Here is a 16,806-nt window from a genome sequence, read left to right as displayed (position 1 = left end):
AGACCGAGTCCAGGGAGAGGAAAGTGGTTCTTAAGGAAGGGCGGGAGAACGGCTCGAGTGCGGACAGACCGACAGACCGGACAGACCGACGGGAGCGGGGACATGCGCCTGGTCATTTGTAAGAAGTTTATTGTGACATTTAAAAAAGAGAGAACCCGACAGGCCTGGCTGCCCCAGGGACGGGGGATAGGGGTGGGGACTGGGGTCAGGCGGGTGGTCGAGCCCCCTCGGCCCCTTCCTGCCCGGCCTGGGAGGGGGGAGGGCACAGGCCACGAACTCACTAAGTCACGGACACGGTCACGGGCTCATGGGTCACGAATAAATAACTTCATATACACTTTGCACACGGTATGTACAGCTCCGCCGCCGGCCCGGGCGCTGGGAGGAGGGAGGGAGCGGGGTGGGGGCTCTGCACGCCCTTCTCCTCTCCCTGGCAGGGGTTAGGGGACCGGGTTGGTCCCTTGCTGGAGCGTGGAAGGGGAGTGGAGGGAGCAGAAGCTTGAGCACGAGCCCCACCTGCTCCTGGGGGGAGAGGGGGCGCCTGGGGAGGCGGCAGAGACAGGGGGCCGGGGCAGGTGGGGCAGAGACGTATGTACACCCGGCGGTGGAAGGGGCTTCCGGAGCGAGCGGCCCGGAGAGAGGACGCCCGAGGAGGGCTGGGGAGGCGAAGTCCTGGGTCCGGGCCTCGGAGGGCTTGGCATTTGGCCCGTCAGGAGCACTGGGCAGGGCCCCCCTCCCGGGAAGGGCAGTTGAACCCCGCGCCCTCCGAAAGGCGGCAGGGCCCTCACCGAGGCTGCGCGGCGCGCGGGAGGACGCCGGCCAGCGGGGGCAGCGGCGGGGGCGGCTCGCCGGCGCCCTGGAGTCCGTGGATGAGGATGCGGGGCACCAGAGGTCTCTGCAGCGCGGGCGGCGGCGCGCTGGGGCCGCGGTACAGGTAGAGCGCGGCGCCCGGGTCCAAGTTGGAAACCAGGCTCTGCGGGTAGAAATAAGGCGACGGGAACATCCGCTGCAGCGCTGAGTAATTGCCTGCCTCCGCCAGCAGCTCCAACCCGACGGCCGTCTGTCGCTTCCATTTAGTCCTGGGGACCGAAATAAACGCAGGGTGGGTTCAGAGCTAGGGCATCCGGCGACCCCATCCCTCCCGAAGCTGGGCCCAGAGCGCCTGCAGGAAGGCGGGAGGGATCGAGCTGTTGACAATAAGTAGCAGCGCCAGGCACTGCTCGGCTCGCGCGCCTGACGCGCATCTCTCCTTTAACCTTACGGAGGTCTTGCATGGCTCTTATCCCCATTTTACACGTAAAAAAACTGAGGTATGGGCCAGTTTTCGAGATCGTCCGGAAAGCGGTGGAGGCCGTGTTCTGAGCCGGGCTGTGTGACCCCAAAGCCTGGCTCTAACCTCGACACCCTCTGCTGGGAAGATCGCTGAGCTGAGCGGGCCCTTGGAGCTGGGAGTTGGGGCTGCCCCTGCGTATCCATCCCCTGGGGGACTTTATGAAGGTGGGATTGCCCTGAAGAGGGCAAGGGAAGGGAGGGCGGTCCCCTCGGGCAGCCGGCCCTGGAAAGGGGAGCGTCTGATTTTCCCACTGAGGGGCCAGCGGGGGCACGTACTGCTGAGCACCTGCAACTGGAGACGATGGCTGGGGCCACACACCGGCCCAGTGCCACAGCAGGGCGGAACCTGCCGCCCTCAGCACCCAGGTCCCAGGCCTGGGGCAAGCCCTGCATCCTGTCTGCCGCCAAGTGAGGAGGCTTCAGGCTGGCCATCCACCTGGAGTTTGGGGAAGGCAGGCCTGGGCCCCGGGGGCTAACCTGCCAGGTGAGGTGAGGCACTCCAGCCAGGGTCCCACCGAGGTGGGCTCAGCCACACCAGGCCCATTTCCCTCCCTGAATTATTCATCATCATCATAATTGTGTAATTACTATAACGGGCCTTAATTATTGATGCCCGGAGCAGTAATCGGTATCTATTATTAATGGGGCGATGTGTTCTGAGGCTTGTTTATGAAAAGCACGGGGTGATTGTGTGTGTGACGGTAAGTTGTGTCAATGTGAGTGTGTCAGTGTGTGTCGCTATGTGGGTGTGTGTGGATGTGTTTTGTGCATGTGTATCTAAGTCTGGTGAATGTGTTCAGGAGGGAAATCAGGAAACAGGTTCAAGACCAGTGCCCCAACACCAACTTCCCAGTCACCCTGTCCCCAAGGAGCTCAGGCTAGGCCAGTTCCCACCTCAGGTGTGGGGACCGGAAAGGCTGGGGAGGCCAGAAGAGCCCAGCAAAAGCTTAAAGTCACCTGCAGCAGCTGCCTGGACTGGGCCGGGCTACATCACTGTAAGGGCTGCTGCCTGCCTGTCCCTTTCCGCAAGGCTTTCTGGACACCAAAGCTATCTCTCCTCCCATGGGGCTTCCACTGGAAGAGCTCAAAGGCCCCAAGCGAGACCCAGGCTAGGCTGGTTCCGGTGGGGTGTGCTCCCTGAAGGACCTCCTGGCAGGGGTGGGGCAGGACTTGACCCCTGATGGCCCCTGTGTCTGCCCGCCTGTCTTGGAGAGGGATGAGTAGGCACAGGAGACCAAGTCTAATCCTGTCTCTGTTCCGCACTGTGGGACTTTGGGCAAGACCGTCTCCCCTTAGGGCCTCAGTTTCCCCACTTTTACAGAATAGGGGAGGTTCAAGGGCCCTCCCTTAGCAGCAGGCTGTGGACTCGTGGTCCGGCTCTAGGAGCTGTGAGGACGAGAAAAAAAGCCATTCCACCCCTACTCTGCCCCCGACCCCCCACCAGGCCTCACCTGCGGTTCTGGTACCAGGTCTTGACCTGCGTGTCGGTGAGGTTGAGCGAGGCGGCCAGCTCCATGCGGTCCTGCACACTCAGGTACTTCTGCCGCTCAAAGCTGCGCTCCAGCTGCGCCAGCTGATGGTCGGTGAAGGCCGTGCGCGCCTTGCGTGGCTTTTTCAGGCGCACTGGGGGACTGTCCCTGGAGCTGGAGATCTCACGGTCGCCCTCCTCCTTCACTGCGAACACACAATGGCGTGTCAGGGCCCAGCCTCGCTGCCAGCCACCACCACCCGAGCCCTCTCACCCCGGCCGCCGCTGGCCCGTTGTGTTTGTGTGAGCGCAGCTCCCCATCGCCGTGGTCCCCTGGCACTCAAGAGTGTGTGGACCGCAGCAAAGCCACTCAAAGTGGACATCCAGGCCCTCGGAACAGGGTGTGAGTGCTGACCGAGGGGCACAGTGGCAGGAGCGCCCGAGGCAGAGGCACACTGGCAGCTCCGTGGAGAAAGAGCCCAAAGCCCCAGAGAACTTTATCCAATTTCGCAGCACCCATATTCTCTGGAGAGAGAAACGGAACCGCAGCGATGGAGCCAGACCCAACCTGCGGGAGCAGGCGAGGGGCTCAGGGTTCCTGGGCACGTGGGCTCCGTGCCTGGTCCCCATTCCCCAGCTGTGCTGTGACAGGGAGGGAGGGAGAAAAACCCGTGTGGAAGGACGGAAACCTGCTCACCCCGGAGCAGTTCTTGTCCTGAAGAGCAGAAAATTGTACCCACACCTCACGTTGCCCCTATATGGATGCGAATCTATGGCAATGGTTTTCCTTGTCACTTTTGCCACCTACAAACCGTGCGAGGTGGAAGGCTGGGTGCTGGGATCTGAGAGCGAGAAACACTTGGAGAAATAAGCGACTTTGTGACTCCGCGGGCGTTTGCCCCTCGCGCACTGCCGAGGTCTGTGTTTCGATGTCATTACACTGCCCACTGTGGCTCCCACTGCACCTTCGTGCCAATCACGTGTTTACACCCCATAGTGGGGACAGAACAGCACCGGGGCCCAGCTCCTGAGGTCCAAGAATGGACCGGACACGGGTAATGTCTTTTTTCCCAAACCCTTTTCGTTCAGGGTTGACTGCACAGAAAACTCGCACTTAATCGAACAAGCTTAATGCTCACACTCCTTCTCCCTAACGCGATTATATAACCAAACAGACCAATTCTCCAAAACCGGCCTCGTGGGCCGGGCCGGGGCTTTCCCCCACACGCTACCCCCATTTTTCTCTATTTTCTTTTATGGTGAGTTTCATTGTGTGTGGCTTTTCAGTGACAGGGTTTTAGCTGAATGCAAGTTGATTTCTCTCCCTAGGAAACAATAATCCAGTTAATTGAGCCACTAGGGAGTGACACTTCAACCAGAAAGGCAGCGCTTCGCTGCAGGGAGGGTGCCGACACTGGGTGCACGGAGGCGGCTGAGCGAGGAGAGCGCTCACCAGAAACCTCAGCCGCAGCTTTTCTCCCGCATCCTCCAAGCCAATGCGGCTCCCCCTGCTCCCGGCTCGCACGTCTGGGCTTGGACCGGTCCGGGGATGGGCCTGTGTTAGGATGGGGGGAACTCTGTCTACACAGGCAGGCAGTTCAAACAAGTTGGAGGAAACAATCATCCGAACCTCAAACTTGATATTGCAGAAATCTTACTTTTTGTCCTAATTACCCGGACTGTTTATGAAAACCCCCCACTTCTCAGGGCCGAGGTCTGAAGTGGGGGTGAGGGTGCTGAGCTGGTGTGCTCAGGAGGAATGGGCCAGCTACTGGGGTTTTCTGCCGTCACTCCGTGGAGCCTGTGGGTGCACAGTCCGTGCCCGCTCTGCCTTAGCCTCCGGGACAGGCTCAGCCCGGTGGCTTTCCAGACTCTGGTCTGGAGGGTACATTTAAATGTCCCAGAGTTCGAGGCCACCACCCCTGCCTGCGTGGAGCAGAGCACTGGTTTGCTTTCTCCGTGGACATTGGCTCCAGCCCTTTCTGTTGCCGAGTTTCACTTTCTGAACCCGGTTTCAGTTTCTTTAAATATTATGTTTGAGGAGCCTTTGACACCAGAAACTTGGGATGAAACTGGCCTTCGCCCATACCCTCCTTGGAGGAAATGACTCATCTTGGGAGATGGCTGGGGAATTTACAGGCTTAAATGTCCCCACGGACGGGCTCAGTGTGTGTCTCTCTGAGCCAGGCTTCCTAACTCGGGCTCTGAGAAACGTTCGCTCCAGAGGCAGCCTTGCTCAATGTTCCTATATCTTTTTTCACTCAGGGCTTTGTAGGTGCAAGGGCAGCATCGTCGAGGGGTGGGGGTTGGGGGAGACCTTCTACCCCCTCTGCTCCAAACCTATTTAGGGGATAGTGCCTGCCGGCCTTTGTCACCTCCCTGATCAGATATCATTGGGGACAGGAGGAGAAGATTGATATTCCAATTGCCATAAACGAAACCTCTCCTCAAAATCCTACCTAGGAGCAAATAAATAAAAGGAGCCAAGAGCCAAATTATTTCACCGCTGCCACCACCAACCATTAGCATACGAGGATGGAGATTCTTGCCCCTTGCTCTAACCGTAAAGCTGGGGTGTTATTGCAAATTGTAAATAATAAACATAGTATTACAAATATATATATTCACATTACCTTCCTATCCCTCCTGTCCACACCTGGGCAATTTTTTTCTTTGCTTCTCTAAACAGGCCTTGTGGGGGAGCGAGAGTTGGCTGGGCTGAGGTGCGGGGCTCGTCCCAGATGCACCAGTTCAACCTGCCCATTTTCCAGACACGCTGGCCAAGCCCAGCTGAAGGAGGTTCAGCCATTCACGTGGGGGAGGTGGACAGAAATGGGATGTGGAGTGGGATCCCAAATGGGTTTTGGTTTGGGGTCAGGACATGTCCACAAATGAATTCTGGGTTGGGAACAGAGTGTTAAATGAGCCTTCCCAAATTTTTTGTGAAGGCTTGGTACAAATAGGGTCCAGGAGGTGTGGGGACCCCAGGACAATAACGAAGTTGCCTCTACAGGCAAATTTTGCCTCCTGAAAAAGGTTCTGGGAATTAAGTATATGAAAGAGCTCTGAAGAGCCTCTGCCAGCTTCTAGCTTTCTGCTGGATCGGGACGCAGGGCTCTCTCCCCCGAAGCCCTGATACTTCTCTCATCTCTCTCTTGACTTCTCCTTGGAAAGAAGTTTGTGCCTCTGACCCCAACAAATAGCTGAAGTCCAGGTAGTGGCTGGGGGTCAGAAACAAAATTAGGAAACTCTTTCCTTCTTTCCTTCCTCTTTCCTTTTTTTCTTCTTTCCTCCTTTCCCTCCTTCCCTCTTTCCTCTTAATCCTGATCTCAGCTCCTTAGTTAAGACAGAATGAAAAAGGAACAAACAAACAAAAAAGGCAAGTGAAGGGGCAGCAGCGCCCACAGAGGGGGAAGAGGACTGGTCACTCAGGAATTTCTAGATCCTGAATTCTGCCTGGAGTTTATTGCCCAACGCACTTAAAATCAAATTCAGTGAGAACTCCTGGGTGGGCACAGGCTGCTCCCCTCTCCCCCAGACCTCTGAACCAACCTGCCTGCCTGGCTGCCGTTGCTACTCTGAAGCCAGTGTTTTCTTTTGCATGATTCACAGGACCCAGGTCGTGCTGGGCCCAGTGGGAGGGAAAGCCTAGTTTCTCTTCCTGTCTGGAAATTTAGATTAAGGGGCGGAAAATTCTGACTGTTCTCAGAGCTCCAGCTGAAATTTTCCCGCTAGGTTTTCACTCTTATAGACAGAACTCTTTGGGTCTTCCATGTTTCTGTGGCGGCTCTTCCCAGAGCACCACTGTCCTGATAGGAACCCGCTCCTGCCCACCAGCACTGCCGCCAGAAGGATGGTGGCCCAGTTGAAGTTGAGAAAGTTTGCTTTGTACATTCTGGGGGATCTCTCCTAGGCACAGTATCCCTCCTCCACCCCCACTCTCTCCACCACACTCTGTTGCCCAAAGGCACGACCACAGTACTGGCTGAAATGTTTGCACCAGACCAGCCGCTCAACTCGAGCCCTGGGAGAGCTCCAAGGGGAGCATGTGCATGTCCCCGAGTGTGTGCACACAAGTTTTAAATACCACTTTTTAGATATATAACATTCCCCTAAGTTTTCAGCTCCCGTTTTCTTACCTTTATACTCAGAGTCTGACGAGGCATTGCTGCCACTTTTGTCCAGCTTGTCTCTAAAGTCCTCCCCAGCCTTGGCCGCAAGACGGCCCCCAGGCTCAGGGGCTGCCGGCTGCCCGCTGCTAGAGTAGGGTGCACAGGCCGCGAGTGGTTTACAGTCGGCAAGGATGTCCCTGATCAGAAAGGAGGAGGTGACGGTGCGCGACTGGGCCGGCGCTGAGAGCTGCCCGGGCTGCAGGTGGGAGTCCAAACCTGGGCCGGATGCCCCACCAGGCCGTGGGGTGCCTGTCTCCAGACAGTCCCTTCCTGGAGAGGCTGGCGAAGAGCAGTCGCTGCTGCTCTCTGAGCGTGGACTCAGCTCCAGGGGCGAACGGCAGTCCCCGAGCAAGGGGTCCCCCTTGGGAAGGGCGGGGCTGCCCGCGCGGTGGGAGAGAATGGAGTCGATCCCAAAGCCATTGGAGCCTTCCATAGCCAAGCTGCGACCTGTCCTCCCCAAAAGCTCCCCACCCACCCCCAACCCCAGCCGCCGCTGCCCCTGCCCCTAGCTGCGGGCTGGCATGGGGAAGGCGGGCAGGGAGCCTGAGGGCACCTTGGACGGAGTTCAGCCTTGGGGGAGCCCAGGAGCTCTGGGCCAACCTCCTCTGCGCATTAGATCCAAAAGGGCTCAGCGCGTCTTCTGCAGCATCGCGCGGAGCCGCCGAGCCGAGGGGGGGTGGTGGGAGTGTCAGGGAGGAATGGGAGGGAGGGCGCGCCAAGTTGGGGAGAGCAAAGGGGGAGACGGGCGGCCTGAGGGCCCCTTTGGCACAGAAGAAACGCGAGGATGTTGTAATCTAAAGAAAGAATGGCTTTCTAAAAATCCAAACCGCACGCTTCCTCCAGGCAAGCGGTGGCCGAGGGCGCGGGATCAGCACCGCGGATAGCGGCGGGCCGGGCCGCTCTACCAGCCGGCGGAACGGGGCGCACCTGGTGGCATCAGCACCGCGGATAGCGGCAGCGGCGGCCCGCGGCTCATCGCGCCGCACCTGGCCGAGAGGTCCTCGCTCGCGCCCCTGCGCGCCAGGGGCCGTCAGCACCGCGGACAGCGCCGGCGGCTCCTCGGCTGCTCTCCCGGCCGCTCCGCGCGCGCCTTCTCCTCCCCCCCTTCCTTTAAAAAATGAACTTGTGTCACTTTTACTTTGGGGCTGGGTTTTTTTTGTTGTTTCTTTTTTTTTTCGTTGTGTTGTGTTTTTTTTTTAAAGGGGACTCGCCCACGTGTCCCCGGAGTGATGACGCTGATTGGCTCCGTCGATTTTGGGGGTGATGTCACGGCTCCGCAAGCCGCTGCCCGGTTCCCTTTCAGTTTGATTAAAAGAGACACTGAATTAATTACAGCACAGACCCAACTGTTTACCGGCGATTTCCACACGGTTTGCTTTCATTAGGCGGGGGATGCAGCTCCTGAGGGTGATTAGCGGGGGGCACGCTGGCGGGGAGGGGCCGGAGCCGCCACCGGTGGGCCGGGACGCGGGGCTGCCTTTGCAAGTGTCCCCTGGCCCTTTCCCACAATTACTCAATTATTTGCCCGCAGGTATGTCGTAGGTCCTTTTTCTCCCCTTTTTCTTTCTCCAGCACCAGAAAGGGACTAAACCCGGCGGAGAAAGAAGTGCCTGTGTACCGAGAACCCCTTTCCAGTGTGGGGAAGAAATTTTAATTTGTTACGTTGTTTTCCGGGCGTTTCCGTTGGGTTCTAGATGTTTCCCGCGAAGCTCAATTTTCAGCCCTCCCTTTCCGGCCGCTCTGGGCCTGGCGGGCCTGGCGGGTGGGGAAAGCCTGGTGTCCGCCCGGGAAGCGGCCAGAGCGACGGCTTCGCTCTCGGGCGAGGGTGGGTAGTGCGGGAAGACCGTGTCTGGGGCGTTAGGGAGACCCTGAGAAATCCGCGCGGCCCGAGGGAGGCAGCGCGACGGACAAAGAAGCAGTGAGTCCCCTCCCCAGCCGATGGCATCTCCTAGATGCACTTCCCGGGAGGACCGGGCTTTCGTGCCTCCGCAGGGGAACGCGCAAGAGCTTCGGAGTGCGAGTGTAGGAGTGCGGGTGTAGACGTCTGTGAACGGCTTCTCACTCGCGGGCAGCCGGAGCTCCCCGGGCTGTATTTTCAAGGCAGCGCTGGAACCCTAACCTCGCTGTGAATGACGCCCCCCTCGCCCCCCACTCCGCCCTGGAGCTCTAGCGCCGCTCCTTTCCGGGGTCAGCCGAGCCGTGGCCCGGGACAGCGGGCAGACCTGAAGCGCGTCCTCTGCGCCCAGCCCAGATCGTGACCCGGTCTGTGGCCAAAGGACGCAGGGAGCAGAGCCCAGGCGCCTGCAGCGGGGATGTGGCGGGCCTCAGGGCCCTTCCCAGCGCGCCCCTCGTGTTCCTGCCAACCCCCTCCCCGATCCCCAGAAAACCACTCGGGCCCCCGCGGCAGGCTCAGCGTCTGAGGCCGCAGCGGAATCCTGAGGCACCCGGATCCCCCCAAACCCGGGGCCCGGCCTGGGGCAGCCCCGAGCGGCCAGGTGGAGCAGAAACTTTCTCCTCCCTCGGCGAGGTCGGCGGTGGCCTCACGCCCGGCCGGGCGCTCTCCCCCTGCGCCCGCCGGCAGATTGGAAGCGGCCCCGCCGCCGGCCGGGCTGGAGGCGAGGACCAGCGGCTCCCCGGGGACCGCCGCCGGCTCGGCTGCAAGCTGTCGGGAAGGCGGGGCCCCCAGGCCGGGGCTCGGCGGCGCTGTCGTGGGCGCCTCCCGCGGTGGGGCAGAGCCGGCGGTCGTTCATTTCAGTTTGGTAGATCGGGAGGCGACCATAAATCAAGAGGAGCGGGGGCTGCCCTGGCCCTTCCAGGCCAGCCCCCAGCTTGGCCCTTGCTTCTGCTCCCGGCGCCTCTGGAGACCCCACTTCCCTCCCAAGCGCCCGCTCCTCCCCTGCTCCTCCCGGCGGCCTGCGCCTCGCACCCCCAGAGGATCTCATCTTCCTGGGAGCACCCTCGGTCCCCGCTTAGGTCTACAGGACTCTCCTTCCCACCGGCTGTTAGCGGTGGTTTCGCCCTTGGGCCCCAAGAGCGTCCTCCGCTCGTGGGAGCGTCCTGAGCGCCCCTGCTCGGCTGACGTGCAGCCGGCAGCGCTGGGACCTTTTCTGGCCTCTGGGTCCTGTGCTGAGGTTTGGATCCCGGACCCAGCAAAAGCGAAGCCTGGGAAGGCGCTGGGTGCTGCGGCCAGATCAGAGCCGTAGCAGGGAGTAGGGGCAGCTGGGAACCTCCCGCGGGCCAAGCCCCAGCGTGGCCCCACCGCCTGCAGGCGGGCCGGCTTCGCTGCACTTCTCGGGCCCAAGAATATCAACGGGTCGTTAGTATGCTATCATTAGTATTGAATTACTGCCACCTATTATGATATGAAACATGCTATGTGATTTATCTCGTTTGGAGTTTACCTTAGGATTTAGCCCTTTCTCACTAACATCACTTTATTCCTGTTTGGGGACTTCCAGCTCCACCAGGCGCCGCCTCCTCTCTCTTTTCCATCTCTGGGTGGTTCTTGCATCTCAGCTTGGCCACAGCCTGAGAGGCTTGTGTAGGCTTACCTGAGCTCTTGTTTAGCTGCGAAGGAGCCCAGAAATTGGCATTTTCCTAAACATCCAGGGGATCCTTGGTCCACCCCCCCCCCCACACACACACCAAAGAAGCCTGGTTGGACATGGTGGGGTATTGGGGCTTTGAGGTCCAGAGGAGCTGGATGTGAGCCTTGGCACATTGCCTAACCTCCCTGCGCTCCTGTTCACACAGCAGGAGACAGACCTCTCTCCCCAGCCCCCTGCCCTTAGCAGTTCTTGGCCCCCTCCCCAGAGGCTGGCTGAGGGGTAGGGGTGTGGGGGCCTCAAGGAAAGGAAAGGAAATTATTGTTATCAGGGCTTCTAGGGCCAGGCTCCCAGGACTCCTCAGTCTTCACCAAGGACCCAGAACTGCCCTCCCCTCCCGCATCCAAATGCCCTGTTCTGGGCTCTCTTTTCAGGACCCCAACCCCCACCCCAGCTGCCCACTTTCTCTTGAAATCTCTTGCTTCAAATTCCTGCTGGTCCTTTGAGATTGCTTTCTTTTAAACCTTTTAGCCTCCTGATGGACCCAGAGCCCTAGAAGGACCAAGACCACTCGCCCACAGAGAGAGGACCACAAAGAAGGAGCTGGTGCTCCTCTCCAGGGCTGGGGCAGGTAGGTTCGTGGAGAAGCCCTCAGAAGGCCCTGGCCGCTTCCACTCTGGACAGCTCGTCTCTGCTGTCGTGACCTCAGCCTTCCCTTTGGTACAAAGGTGTTAACATGGTGAGGTGGTGAGGGGCGACGGTGGGAGAGGCCATGGTGTAGAATCTATGCCCTTCTTCTCCACTTGGGGATCTTGGCCTGGGTTTGGCTTTGAGTCAGGGATGAACGTGGGAGAGCCTGTGCCTCTGGTTGGGCCATGGCTTTTGCCAACACTCCTTCTCCCAGGCCCTCCTCTCCCTGTACTGATACCCCTCAGCCCTGGAGCTAGAGAAAGGGCTGCTTTTGCTGGTTTTGCTCACCTTGCTCAGCAGGCAGAGCCTCACAGAGAGTCTGCTCAAAGCCTTTTGAGAGTGATCCTAGGTGGTCTCTGCTGCCATTTGAATTGTGGCTTAAAGGATACCATTCAAGCTTCTGAGTAGCTGGGTCTCCTTTACGGATACAGACCTGGAACTCACCAGACTTGAGTTAGAACCTGGCTCTAGAATCCAGGGCTGGGACTACAGTAAAGCAAATGAGGTGAGTCACATAAGTCTTTATTTTAAATGTTGGCATTTTATCCACCATGGATTTTTAAAATTTTGATTTAAAAATATTGTATTAAAGGTGGGGTGCAGTGGCTCATGCCTGTAATCCTAGCACTCTGGGAGGCCAAGGTGGGAGGATCTCTTGAGCTCGGGGGTTCAAGACCAGCCTGAGCAAGAGCGAGATCTCATTTCTAACAAAAATAGAAGAAAATTAGCTGGGTGTCATAGCATGTGTCTGTAGTCCCAGCTATTCAGGAGGCTGAGGCAGGAGGATTGCTTGAGCCCAGGAGTTGGAGGTTGCAGTGAGCTATGAGGATGCCACTGCACTCTACCCAGGGTGACAGAGTGAAACTCTGTCTCAAAAAAAAAAAAAAATTATATTAAAATATCATTTGTCTTGGTTACCAAGCTTTTTGGCACCCCCTTTAATTTTGTGCTTTGGGCAAGTGCCTCACCCCTTCCCCCTAGTCCAGGCCCTGCTCTGTGACCTTCAAATCTCTTTCTTTTCTGTTCTTTTAGAGTCCAGAGTGCTAACCATTACACCATGGAACCATTTCTCATTTTTTTTTTAATTTTAAATTAGCCAGGAGTGGTGGTGCACACCTGTAGTCCCATTTCTTTCCTTTTCTATTCTTTTCTTTTTTTTTTTTATTTTAAGCAAATCGCTGCTTTCTGAGCTTTTTTTCCCCAGCTGTAAGATGAAGATGATGCTGCCCACGTCACGCGATCAGAGTGAACAGCAGTCGCAGTTCTCAGCACAGCGACTGCTGCTCATAGCTGGAGCTTTTTTCCTCTGGTGAGTTAGGGCCCCCAGGCTCATCTCCCCAGCCCTTTCTAGAAAAGTCAGCTCCCACCTTTGCCCAGGGCCTTCCACCAAAACCAGTGTTAAAGGTGGAGTGGGCAGAGGATTGGGATGCTATAGGCCAGGGCCGGGCGCTAATATTTCTCTGTTCTGCAAACAGATGGGTTAGACAAGAACTTGGACAATTTATGGGCTTCAAGGTCACACTGTTCTCAACCATTTGTGTTTGTTTAACTAAAAACTCCATGGAGCTCCTGAAACCAGGAAGAGAACATATTTTTTCTTGTCCTCCCTCCTTCCTTCCCTCCTTCCTTCCAAGCACATGCTCTGTCCCGTGCGTCGTGCTAGATGCTGATGAGTCGTGGAGAGCAAGACAGGGCGCCCCACCCTCGTGGAGCTCACAGAATGCAGTGATGCCCTCGCTCTAAGTCCCCTTCATAGACAATTTCCCCTTCGTGGATTCAAGTCTACAAGTTTCCTGCATTCAGTTCTAGGAACCTGTATAAAGAGACAACCTAGTTTTCCCTGCTCCCTTAATAATGATTTCAAGCATCAAAGGATTTCCCAAGTAAAAAGAAATGCAATAAAAAGGATGTTTGGGTCCATGAGGATAAATGCAAGAGAAGGTGCTTCCCTGGAGACACAGACCTGTCTGGCTCCCACGGCACCGGGCTGGGTGCCTGCTGTGTGGAGATGAGCCTTCTCTGGCCCCCGACATCTGTTGTTCCAAACCAGCACTAATTGGGGCGCTGGGATGGGTGAATAAAACAGCCAAACCATCGCTCTCTGGATCCAGGGACCTCCCTGGAACTGAAATTGGATCCGTAGCCGGTGAGAGGTGCCTCCTCCTCAGGCTTCTAGGAGCCCCGCCGGGCAGGCAGCAGACGTGGCTGTCGGCTCGTGCCTACCGTCCCGATGCACACCCTGCGCGACAGCCAGACTCCTTTCTTCTGGCCAAGAAAACTATTAATTTTCTGGTTATATCTGAGAGCTAGAGGTAGCGATAGCGATGGTGGGGGGAGAGGGAAATAGGGAGAGAGTGGATGAGGTTTGGGCTCTAGTTTAAAAATCTGGACACAGACTGGAGTCAGCGGGTCGGTGTGAAGGGAGAGCTTCCATCTGGGATGTCTGTTCCCATCCTGGTCTTGCTGCTAAGTGGCTCTACACCCCTCTGCCTTCTCTGGCAGCTCCCGGTGGCTTCAAGCCCCTTCTGTTTTCATAAGTCCCCTTCCCAAAGACCCCCTCTCAGCGCTGCTCTTGCACCCCAGCTGGGCACTTGCCCCCTGCCCCCGCCAAGGGCACATCAGCACAGCATTGCGTCCCCCTCACCTTGGAGGGGACTTCAAGGAATTTCAAGTAGACCAGGTGAGGCCCAGGGCGGCCCCCTCCCTGTGGCTCATGGAGACAGCACCCGTGGGCCTCATTGTTTGGTTAAATCTCTGATGGGGAGCTGCTAAGAAGCCCAACCAGGAGGTAGAATGTCCCTACGTGAAATTAGCCAAAACAGGGGCACAAGGTCATGCCTCCAATGACACCCACCTCACGTGGCATTTGTTGGTGTGTGATGAGGAGGACTTGGGATGAAAAGCTGAGCTCACCCCATTTCTGTCCGTCTTTAATTGAGAAGTAGTTTGGGGGCAGCCTCTGGACCACGTAGCTGGCCTGGGATGGCGTGCCGGCCTAGCTTGTCGCATGGACTCGGGCTTCCCACGCCAGCTCTTGTCTGCCTGTGAAGCTGGGGGACAGCAAGGGAGGGAGACTACCAAGATGATACCCGAGGCCTCTCGGGCTGGGCCCTTTGGGGACTCTGTCCGGGTCACGAAGAGCAGGCCATGGTAGGGTCCCCAGGCAGGGTCAGCCCAACCATGACAGGATGCCCAGGAAGGTGCAATCAGACCAGAAGTGGACCTGGGGCTTTGTGCAGGCACAAATAATTAATGAGGGAAGAACGAAGCCAGGGGAGGGAAGGACGCCGGGAGGGAAGGGCTGGGAACCTCTGTGGCCTCTGACTCAGACTCGCCAGCGGGTGGCGCTGTAGGACAAGAAGCTGAGGTTCTCTCCGTTGAGAGCTGCTGCCAGCCTGGACTGGGAGCACCCGGAGGACCCCGGAGAGCATCCAGGGTGGTGCTTCCAGGGCATCTGTCACAGCCCTAGCGAGTCCCACAGTGCGTGGGGTGAGGAGGAGTGACTGGACGGAGAGTTCCCGTAGCTGCTTCTGGCTGAGCCCATACTCTCCGCCCCCACTGGGGCCTCGGGCAAGCAGGCCTGGGAGGGCCACTTACAGGGGGCATCTCTCTCATTGCCAGAGAGGACTTGCCCCACCCCTTGGGGATGAGGGCCCAATTTGGGGTCCTTCAGAAAACTCTTCTGCCTCCAGGTGTGCCTCCCTCCCCTTCCCACAGGGGCTTTCTGAGCAAAACAGTGGGCTCAACTCAAAACTTCCTTACTTTCTTGACATATCTGGACACAAAGCCTTGTGACCCTTTGTGCACCTGCCCTTGTCCCTCAGTCACTCCCAGGGCTCTGGGGGTTGCCCCTCTTCTGTGTATTTAGCAAAATGAGAAAACGGTAGTCCATGTTTATCTGTCGCTTCCAAGCGCTTCCCTGTGCCAGCACCTTACACAAGTCCCTTCATGTGGCCGTTATCTACCTTAGCTCAGGGAAGCCTGTGGCACAGGTGAGGCACGGAGTGAGTGGCCAGGACACTTGTCCAGATCACACAGAGGTCACGGGCAGAGCTGGGCTTCCTTCTGGCCGACGGTGTTGCACGGGCTGCCCAGCTCGGGGGCCAGGCCCTCGGACCCTGCCCTCCCACTCCAGGCCACCACTCTGAGCGGTCAGGAGGCTTCAGGGCGGCTTTAGTCTAGATGAGTGAGGATGCTCGTTTCCCTCTGGTTTGTGTGGTGGGAGGGGCATTTCGGGCCCTTGGGGCAGGGCAGGTCTGCCAAGGGGGCCGATGTGGCATTTTTATGGAATTTGCTTCCAATGAGCTGCGGTGCAGTGGGGGGAGGGGAGACAGCTGATCAAGAAGCCCACTCAGGTCTGTCGCTCAGGTCTGTGGCACAACGGTTCGGGCCCCTGGAAAGTCACCGAGGCTGAGGGATGCTCCCTGCCCGGCCTGCAGGGGTGTGATCCGTGGCACAGACATCGCTGAGCACCCTCGGGATGTGCGACCCTTGGGATACGGGCCCCGGGTCTTAGACCCCTGATCCCGGGCAGCTTCCCCTTAGAGGGGAAGACGGGCCCTCAACAAACTCCCAATGGGATCAATTCGGATTGAACTGGGGCGATTTCCAGGAAGGCCTTTTGAGTAGGGGCTTGTCTTCTGAGCTAAAACCTAAATAACAATGAGGAGGCAGGTGACAATCCGGGGCCCAAGGGCTCCAGGCAAAGGGAAAAAGTAGCCTGAAGCCTAAGGCAGGAGGGTGAGGCCTCCCCTGCAGGACTGTGGGTTTGACTTTCAGAGTGCCAGAGGCCGCTGCACTTCAGTGCTCTGGGCCGCTGGGTGGCAAAGGGACTGGGGCGGGGCGGGAACCTATGGCAGCTCTCCCTAGAGATGACATGGGCGAGGGTGCGGGCTTGGGGCGCGGGAGAGGATGGACCGGGGCGTGTTTTCAGAAGCAACGATGGCAGGCTTGTTGCTGGACTAGATGTGAGAGACGGAGGAAAGGGAGTAGCGAGGGTTTTGGGCCCCAGCGGCTGGGTGGATGGTGGTCTCATTTACGAAATGGAAAGATGGAGAGAGAAGCATGCTGGGTGGAAAAAGCAGCGTTTTGTCTTGGCCGTGTTGGTTAGAGACAAACACCAGGACCCGAGTGGAGAATCCTCCAGAGCCGTTGTTGGATGAATCAACCTGGAGCTCGGGGGAGAGCGCCAGGCTGAAGATCCACTCTTGGCAATCCTCAGACGAGAACTGGAATTTAAAACTTGAGGTTTTGCCTCCCTCAGAAAAGGCATTGTTAGGATGCCTTGGGGGTTCCTGTCTACCTTGAAAAGTTTCCGTGGGGTAGTGCTCTCGTCTGATGAATCTTAGGCTGGTTTATTCACCAGTTATAGGTTTACTGGTTTTCAAATAAAGACACAAAAGGAGGGAGACAAATAGCATTTTAAATTTAAAATAGACCAGCATATAATTTGTGGGAAGCCAAAGAACACATAGGAAGACGGAGTGAGGAAGCGCCCAGGAGTCTGGCCGGGAAGTTCTGCGGCCTGCGTAGCTTAGTCTGCCCGTCACCCGAAGGCTCTCTCCCTGGGGACGTGCTGACCGTCCCGAGTCTACCTCGG

At 57.8% G+C, this 16,806-nt stretch overlaps 1 protein-coding gene across 1 annotated transcript; it reads right to left on the bottom strand.

Annotated features, from left to right (window-relative positions):
• Positions 1-784: 784 nt before the first annotated feature.
• Positions 785-7,405, bottom strand: BARHL1 (BarH like homeobox 1). Its single transcript, XM_069474775.1, has 3 exons — positions 6,940-7,405; positions 2,784-3,006; positions 785-1,079 (listed from the first exon to the last, which is right to left on the bottom strand). Exons 1-3 carry the CDS (start codon positions 7,403-7,405, stop codon positions 785-787), a joined length of 984 nt encoding a protein of 327 aa, XP_069330876.1.
• Between the last annotated feature and the right edge of the window lie 9,401 nt (positions 7,406-16,806).

Source organism: Eulemur rufifrons, chromosome 7 (genome assembly GCF_041146395.1).
Source record: "Eulemur rufifrons isolate Redbay chromosome 7, OSU_ERuf_1, whole genome shotgun sequence".
Lineage (NCBI taxonomy): Eukaryota > Metazoa > Chordata > Mammalia > Primates > Lemuridae > Eulemur > Eulemur rufifrons.
This window is presented reverse-complemented; position numbering and strand designations above follow the sequence as displayed.

Excerpts from the sequence above, each read along its gene's own strand:
- BARHL1 (XM_069474775.1), bottom strand. The coding sequence starts at position 7,405 with ATGGAAGGCTCCAATGGCTTTGGGATCGACTCCATTCTCTCCCACCGC. Across the intron at positions 3,007-6,939 it reads GTCAGACTCTGAGTATAAAG|TGAAGGAGGAGGGCGACCGT; the intron begins GTAAGAAAACGG and ends GTGTGTTCGCAG. Across the intron at positions 1,080-2,783 it reads ACCTGGTACCAGAACCGCAG|GACTAAATGGAAGCGACAGA; the intron begins GTGAGGCCTGGT and ends TTCGGTCCCCAG.